At 42.9% G+C, this 8,847-nt stretch overlaps 1 protein-coding gene across 5 annotated transcripts in view; it reads left to right on the top strand.

Annotated features, from left to right (window-relative positions):
• The first annotated feature begins 732 nt into the window (after positions 1–732).
• The window catches only part of HMGA1 (high mobility group AT-hook 1), a 36,645-nt gene continuing 28,530 nt past the window's right edge, over positions 733–8,847 (top strand). Inside the window, exon 1 of one of the 5 annotated variants that reach the window (XM_089514707.1) lies at positions 733–1,187. Coding sequence is in view for 2 of the 5 variants with exons in the window: in XM_089514704.1 (XP_089370830.1) it covers positions 2,391–2,402 (12 nt within the window). In the remaining 3 variants the exon portion in view is untranslated. Of the gene's footprint in view, positions 1,188–1,324; positions 1,411–1,772; positions 1,797–2,217; positions 2,403–8,847 lie in introns of those variants that run through there. The other 4 variants (XM_089514706.1, XM_089514705.1, XM_089514701.1 and 1 more) reach the window with 4 other exon arrangements.

Below are 8,847 nucleotides of genomic sequence, written 5' to 3'. Positions count from 1 at the left end.
ACCTCCAAAGAGACCCGAAGCAGCTTTATTTTGGCAGTCTGTAGCAGGCCACTGTTTAAATGACACATGCATCTTAAGAGGCCAGAAACTGTGCCAAAGCTGTGCTCTGGTCCTTACGACTGGAGCATGGCTTTGGTGTGGCTTCCAACCTCTTAGGACGCATGCATCATTTAAACAGCATACCTCCAAAGTGACCTGAAGCAGGTTTATTTTGGCCTGTCTGTACAGCCTCTAAATTCCACAGGACATCCCACTCCAGCAACTCTCTCTACCCCGAGCTTTTGGACTCTAGCCCTAACCATCTCTGTCTCACACTGGACCCCTCACTACAGCTGTCCCTCTCCAGACTTACTAACCCTATTTTCCAGCTTGGGAATGGAAACCCACTGGGGGTGGGTGGGTTTGACTTTGGGCAAGTCACACTCTCTCAGCCTCAAGAGGACAGCTATGTCTAAACCCCTTCTGAAGAAACTTGCCAAGAAGACCCCATGAGAGGGTGGCCTTAGGGGTGCCATGGGTGGGGGATGACTGGAAGGCACACAACCTCCCAACAGCAAGGGAGGGGAAGCCAGAGCTGTGGGTGGCACCTCTCTCTCTCTCTCTCTCTCTCTGCCATGGCTCTGCCCTTTTGTTCTTTGCAGGCTCCCTGGCTGGCTGTGCCTGCTGCCTCCCTCCCCGCAGGTGATGATGCAGCTCCCCCTGGCTCCACCCCACTCCCAGTGGCCCCCCTGCCTCTCTCTCTCTCCCATTGGAAAGGCTAAGCCTGCCTGCCCTTATTTAATTTGGTGTGTGATTTTGCTATTTTTAGCTGCTTGGATTCCCTCCAGGAAGACTTAGTGGGGGAGACTTTTTTCCCCCTCTCCTTCTCTTTCCTCTTTCTTTCTTTTCTTTTTTTAAAACCTTGCAAATGATTTGGATCCAGCTTCCTTCCTCTTGGAACATTTTTTTAAATTTATATAAATAAGAGGGGGGCCTTGTCTGCTCTCTCTCTCTCTTATTTTCCCTCCTCTTCTCTCTCTCTCTCTCTCTACCTTCTGCTTCAGCTTCAGATCTGCGTTTTGCTACCATCAGCCAGGAGAGTTTGATCCTCTTTTTGATATATATATATATATATATATATATATATATTTCCAAGAAATAAACAAACCAGCCAACCCAACACCAGATTGGCGACTAGGAAGAACTGTGTAAGTTTGGGCTTTTCTTTTTCTCTAAGGAGTTGTGGAAGGCAGGAAAGTTTGCTTGGATTCCTAGGACTGGGAGAAATGGGGAGATCTGGTTTTGCAAAGTCATTTTGAATTTGCAAAAAAGAGGTTGAGAGGGAGGGAGGGAAGGAGGCTTGTGCCTTTGCAAGCAAGCAAGCAAGGAAGGCATGCGGAATAATGCAATCTCCTGCCTTTTATTCTCATGGTAAGTGGAGGAGGGGTGTATGTGAGAAAGAATGGGGGGATTCATGGCATAGCTGGATAGTTATGGGGCTTTGCAGCATCAGAGATGTGGGGCTTGATCTTCCAGGCACTTTTTTCCTTTAGAGTTAAACCCCAGGAGCATTTGACCTTGTTTTCCCTGCAAAAGAAGCCCCCTTCCTTTCCTTTGCAGGAAAAAAAAAAAAAACAGATCAAATGCTCCTGGGTTTTTAAACCCAAAAGAAAAAAATGCCATATTTCTGCAGCAGGTCTAAAGATCTGGTGGCTGGGATTCCTTCCCTTTCTTTTGCCTTGGAAGAGCAGAGGTTAAGTTTGGCTTGGCCAAAAAAGGCTCCTGCTGACCTCTGGCAAACCTGCTCCAAACCCAAGGTATTATAGTTATTATTATAAGTATTATTATTATTATTAAACTTTATTTATAAAGAGCTGCAGGTTGACACAGGGCTGTGCATAAAATAGAATACAATAAAAATGACCCTGCCAGTGGTGTGCATGCTATAAAATATTGTCTGTATATAAAACAAAATCAATACCCAGGAAGAGTGCTGCTCTGTGTCAGGGGCTCCTTGAGGATCAGGTTGCTTTTCCCTGCCTTTGCCTTCCTTTTTGCAGCTTTTCTCAGGCTGTCTTGGTTTTCTTTCTATTTTCCCTTAGCCTGCCTTGGTTGTGGTTTGTTTCATTTTTCAAATCCTGCGACTTTTCCTCCACTTTTCTCCCATTTGGTTGGCAAGCCATGCCTTCCAATAGCCAGGCAGATCTGGAAATTGGGAGCTGTGAGTGTGTGTCTGTCTGTTGTGTGTGTCCTTTGCAAAGAGCAGGTAGTGCGTCGATCTTGCTAGAAACACCCCCTTTCCCTGCTTTTAAAGGGGAAGCTCTCCCAGCAGTCTTTTTTACCCCTTTAAATCGGTATTGAGCATGCTTTTGGAGCTTGGCAAAAACTGATCGTGTTGAAGATCTGGGAGGATGGCTAAACGGGTAGGTTGCAATAGCTTCTTGGTTTCAGGGATGAGCATTTATTTGTATTTTGTTTTTATTTTATTTTTTCTCCCCATGCCTTCCTTTTTCCAACCTGTGTCTCCTTCCTAGCATGCCATTCTGGAGCAAAAAGGGATTTGCTATTGTTGGGATTTCTAGGGTGTTTTTTCCTCCTCCATAAAATGACTATGGGGGGGGGGGGCTCAATTCAGGGAGGATGGCATCCATCTCTTTTCCTCTTTAATGTCCAGGGTCCTCTTGATGTCCTTGCCTTGCTTATTTGAAACAAGACTGGAGGAGGAAGCATGAAATCGAACCTGAAATTAAAAATAAGGCGAGCATACATTCTGGCCCTTGGTTGGAGGGCAAGTGGCCTTGCAACCAAGGGGGCATCTGCACTGCAGAAATAATCCACTGTAACTGGCAGGGCTCCATGCTATGGGATTCTGGGAATTGGAGTTTGCATGAGCACACCTCTTGGCCCTTGGTTCAAGTGGCCTTGAAACCAAGGGGGCATCTGTACTGTAGAAATAATCTAGTTTGACACCACTTTGGTTCAGGTGGCACTGAAACTATGGATGCATCTGCACTGCAGAAATAATCCATTCTGACACGGCTTTGGTTCCAGTGGCTTTGAAACCAGGGGGGCATCTGCACTGTAGAAATAATCCAATAATCCAGCTCTGCTCTGGTGCAACAACAAACTACAATTCCCAGAATCCCATGACAGTCAAACTGAATTATTTCTGCAGTGGGGATGCAGCCCAAGTGATTTGAGAGCACATCCCACATTGCATGCTGTAACATGGAGCCCTGGCAGTTAAAGTGGTGTCAAACTGAATTATTTCTGCAGTGCAGATGTGTCACAAGAGAGCTGAGAGCAAATCCCCACGTTGCATGAAGAGGGGGGATTTTCTGACTGTTTTCTCCTCCTCTTCTCCTTTGTGTTTGGACTTGTCATTAGCTTCTGTGTCCAGCAAGCAGAGGGAGGTGGCTGGAGGAGAAAAGGTAACCACTCTCCTGGCTTGACCTCTTCCTCCTAGAAGCCTTACTGCAAAGTTTAAAGGCATTCTTTATTCCTCTGCCTCCTTTTTCTAAAAGGGATATTACTCTCAAATAAAAGGCCTCCTGGAGCTTCATTTTGCTCTTCAAAAGTCATGGGTTGTTAACCTTCCTGTGTGGCCCCTTGGCTTTATCTCTTCCTTTTATTATGCTAGCTTTTAGTAAAAGTTGGCTGCTTTCAATAGCCCATCTTCTGTGCATTCAAATAATCTCTCTTCCCCCCCCCCCTTCAGTTAATGGGTCTCCCTCCACCGCCAACCCTCTTCTCCTCCCATCAAACAAGCTCTTCAAGTTCTTGGTTTTGGTGTTTTGTTTTGTGTTCCCTCCCCCCCCCCCCCAGCATCTTGTAAGAAACCAATCCATCTCCATTTGGCGGCCACAGGGACACACCATGCTGTTTGGAATTGGGCCAGCCATCTTGGGGTTGAAGAGCTCTCGACTTAAGCAAGCGTCAGTCTTTCAAAATTTATTTGGTTATGAATCCAAGAGAGGCAGAGGAGTTATGGCGCAAGTGGATGCTTAGCACATCCAGGGGGCGTGGGAATCGGGGAGAGGCATCGGCAGGTTTCTGTGTTGAAAAGAACAACAAGAGGACTGTTGTTCCTCAGCATGGCAGGTGGCAGCTGCTGGCATTTAACTTCCTTGAGAGCAGGAATGGGCAACCTTTTTTTTTTTTCCTCCAGAAAGTGGCATTCTATTACAGGTTGAGCGGGCCGGAAGTTGTGCATACACACATCTGCAGCGCCCTTCTGCCCCCTGAAACACACACACCTTCCATTCACATTCAGACATAAATTAATACGCATGCACACTTCCCAAGCTAACCAAGAGCATTGCTGGATCAAACTAAAGGCCTACGCAGCCCAGTGTTGTGGCCCCCAAATGGCCAATAGGCAGGATGTGTATGCAACAACATTTCCCCCGCAACTGGTACTGCAAAACATTCTGCCTCTGATATGAAAAGTAGTATATAGACATTGTGACTAATAACCATTGATAGCCTTGTCCTTAAATCTCCCCTCAGTGTATGCTCAGATCTCTTGGAAAGCAAGATGGCATTGTACCAGATCTTGGCTTTAAAAGGGCAGACCCTTGCCATCCCAGAAGGGAGAAATCACATTCTCCTTAGTAGGCCAAACAGCTGCTTGGTGATGTGAAAGATGTATAATCTATAAGGAGAGGTGCAGGAATGATTTTCTCCATGCACCTTTAGTGGGAGAGGCACTAGGGCACCTGCTCACACTGCAGGAGGGACCTGTGAGGGTTGCATATAGTCCATAGTTCTGCAATGCAAGATTTAGAGCAGTGCTAGCCAAAGTGGTGGCCCATGGATTGGTGCCAGTCTCAGACCCATTGGCTAGCAGTCCTTGGTACATTTCCTAGAAAGAAAGAAGCAAATTTAGTCCAAGTTCACAAAAATGGTACTGGTCCCTAGTGCAGGAAATAATGCTGGTCCCCCATATCAGATGATGCACTAATTTAATACTCTGGCATGGCTCTCTAACCTCCAGGAATGCTGAGATTCATGGATAGGATAAGGCTTATAAGTAACACCTTCATTAATCACTGAGAAGGCCACATTTATAAATAAATTATTACAAGATCACTCCATGTTAGGGACAACAATTTGATAGGTAAATTATTTCCACATGATACCAACTTTCTTAGTTGTGTTTGTGTGGACTTTCAGGTCGCCTGTAGCTTATGGCATACCCATGAATTCCATAGGGTTTTCTTTTGCGGGGAATACTCAGAAGTGTTTTGCCATTGTCTTGCTCTGAAACCATATTCTTCCTTTACAAACATGCATGTATTTTGAGATCTGCCCCTTCTCTCTGTCCCACCTCCCTCACAGGTACATTTGGTGGAAATACAAGAGAGGGCCTTCTCAGTGGCTGCTCCCAGGTTTGGAATTTTTCCTCCCCCCTCCCAGAAAGGTGCCCTCCTTGCTATCTTTTTGAAAACAGGCAAAATCCTTTTTATTCTGACAGGCCTTTGAGAAATAATCGTTAGGGGAAACAATTTATATATAATGTGCTGTACATTTATTAGTTGCTTTTAAAATAATTTACATTTTTGATGGTTTTAATTTTGCTGTTAAGTGCTTTAAAGTCAGCTTTGACTTAGAGCAACCCTGTGAAGTTTCTAAGGCCCCTTCCACACAGGCGGAAAGTACGTGCGCGGCACGTACTAGGGTTAGAAAGGAGCGTCCTTTCCGGATGCCCCTAACCCTAGTACGTGCTGAGCATGTACAAAATGGCGGCACCCATCCTACATGGGCACCGCCATTTTGACAGCATGGATGCCTAGCGCCTGCACGTTGCACAGCAGAAATGACACTGCGAGTGCACCATTGGCACTTTGCAGCGCCATTTCCGTGCCGCAAAAAGAAGCTGCTTTTTGCTGTGCAAAGGAGCCGCACGGTTTGTTTGCTGCGGCTCCTTCACACAGCAATCACGGGCGCTAGCAGAGCACCCTGTTTGGGCGCTCTGTAAAGCACCTAAGTCACCTTATCAATAGCCCTCCACAGGTCTTGCAAACTAAGGGACATGGCTTCCTTGACTGAGTCTATCCATCTGTAATGTGGCCTTCCTCTTTTCCTTTGGCCTACCAGTATTGTCTTTTCTAGTGAGTCGTGTCTTCTTAAGATATGTCCAAAGTACTACCCTCTCCGTTTAGTCATCTTGATTTCTAAGGAGGGTTCATTGTTGTTATTGTTATTATTGTTATTATTGTTATTATGCTTTATTTATATAGCACTGTAGATTTACACAGCACTGTACATGCAAAATATAAAATGGATAAAGTAGATCTACCCATGACAGTTCAGGTTTGATTTGCTCTAGGACCCATTTATTTGTCTTTTTTGCAGTCCACAGTATCCATAGAACCCTTTCCAGGATCCCATTTCAAATGAATTGATTTTCTTCCTATCAGCTTTCTTAACTGCTCAACTTTCACAGCTGTACACAGACACTGAAAATATGATAGCATGGACAATCCCAATTTTAGTATTCTTTTCAAATGGTATCTTGGTCTCTGCTGGGATTTGGTTCCAAGATCCCCGTAGATACCAAGATCTGTAGATGCTTAAGTCCCATTATATACAAGCAGGTAGTAAAATTTTGTCCCTTAATGTAAAATGGCAAAATCAAGGTTTGTTTCTTGGAATTTTGTTGTTGTTGTTGTTGTTGACTATTTGCAAGTTGTGGATGGTTGAAATCTGTGGATACAGAATCCGTGGATACGAAAGGCCAATTGTATTTTTACACTTATCTAGTTCCTTCATAGTTTCCCTTCCAACGCCAAATCTTCTGATATCTTGACTGCAGTTCCCATTCTGATTAATAACTGAGCCAAAGTATGGAAATCATGAATTATCAGGAGCCCTGATGGTGCAATAGCTAAATGCTGGTACTGCAGCCACAATGTTTTGAGTTCGATCCCAGTGCCCCAAGCCTTCCATCCTTTCATAGGTGGGTAAAATGAGTACCTAGCTTTTTGGGGGCAATTGGCTTACAGATTGTAAACCACTTAGAGAGTGCTGAGTTCACTATTATTCAGTATTGAAATGTAAATGCTATTGCTATTATTTCAATGTCTTCATTATCTACTTTGAAGTTACATAAACTGTCCGTTGTCATTATTTTTGTTTTCTCGATGTTCAACTATAAACCTGCATTTGCACTTTCTTCAGTAATGTTTCCAGATCTTCACTATTTTTAGCTAGCAGTATAGTGTCATCGGCCTATCTTAAATTATTGATGATCCTTCCCCAAGTTTCATGCCTCCTTCCTCCGAGTCTAATTTTGCTTTATATATAAACATTTAGCACATAAGGTAAACAGATATGGTGATTGCTAGTCATTCCATGTCTCCATATTCTATCCTGGGAGTAGCCTCCTGCCCTGACTGAGTATAAATTCAGGACAATCAAATACTGTGGCACATTCATTTCTTTAATAATGATCCACAGTTTTTAATCATCTACACAATGAAAGCTTTGCTGTAATCTATAAAACATGGGCTGATTTTCTTGTGAAATTCTTTGGTCGTGTCCTCTTTCTTAGGGATTGTCATGCATATTGAGTGTTTCCAATCTGAGGGTCATTATTTTGTTTCCCATATTTGTTGGAAGATTTTAGTTAGAACTGGAGTAGATTCTGCCTCTGTTGCTTGAAGCAGATCTATTGGTGTGCCATGTGTTACTGATTATTAATTTATGTAAAGTGCTGTGAATATAGCTTCCACTTCACATTCTAAAATTGTGGGTTCATTTGTAATGGTTCTTCCTTGAATGGATCTTTCATCCTTTCATGTCTTTGATATAATTCTTCAGTGCATTGTTTCCATTCTCTTTTTATTTGTACTTGGACATGTAATGTGTTCCCTGCTGGTCGTAGAATATCCCCATTCTTGGTTTAAATTTTCCTTTGTTTTTCCAGATCTTGTGAAAGGGGTCTCCTTCTGCATTGATTGTAACAGTAGTTCTCCTTCTCCCTGCACAGAAGTTGTTGAACAGTTACATTCAGTGTTCTGACCCTATTTCTGTCACCTTTTACTTTTGCTTTTGTCCTTAACTGCTTGATGAGCTTCATCTGTCACCCATTGAGGCTTCTCTTCCTTTTTGGCTGTAGATAGTGTATTTTCAATTCTTTCCTGACAATGTCCCGGCTTTACTAGATATCTTCTGGCTCTCTAAGAATTAGGCTTAATATTGCAGATCTATTTTTTACTTTATGTTTAAATTCTACAGGGATGTTCTTCAGGTTAACTTTTGTCACAATGGTTGTTTTAATGTTCTTATGTAGCTTTATTCTAACTTTGCTGCATGCTTGTGTTCTGTGCTGTAGCTTGCTCCTGGTCTTGTTTTTGAAGAGAGCATGGAGCTTTTTTGCTTCCAGATATGTAGTCTATTTGATTTCTGTATCAGCCATCAGGTGATGTTAATATATAAAGTTACCTCTTTGGTTGCTTGAAGAATGTGTTTACAATGAACAAACTATCAGCTTCAAAGAATTCAATCAGTCATTCTCCTGCTCATTTCCTGATCCTAGACCAAATTTTCCAATTGTCTTTGATTCTTCTGTGTTTCCTACTTTTGCATAGCAATTGTCTATGATTAACAACAAGTCCTGTTTTGGTGTGTGATGAATTTCCTCCTGGACTCCAGCATAGATTTTTTCCGTTTCTTATTTGCCTCTGTAATTGGAACATAAACTTGGATTATGGTTATATTAATGGGTTTTCCCTGAAGTCTTATTGATATGATTTAGTCTCGCTTAAAATTATATTGTTTTTCTGCTTTTAATATGTGTCTTATCTTTATAAATGCCATTCCATTTCTTCTTCAATTTTCATTTCCTGAGTTTTTAAAGCAATT

The sequence above is a fragment of the Sceloporus occidentalis genome, unplaced genomic scaffold (assembly GCF_023333645.1).
Source record: "Sceloporus occidentalis isolate IW3139 unplaced genomic scaffold, rSceOcc1.0.p SCAF_3, whole genome shotgun sequence".
In the NCBI taxonomy this organism is placed as follows: Eukaryota; Metazoa; Chordata; class Lepidosauria; order Squamata; family Phrynosomatidae; genus Sceloporus; species Sceloporus occidentalis.
This window is presented reverse-complemented; position numbering and strand designations above follow the sequence as displayed.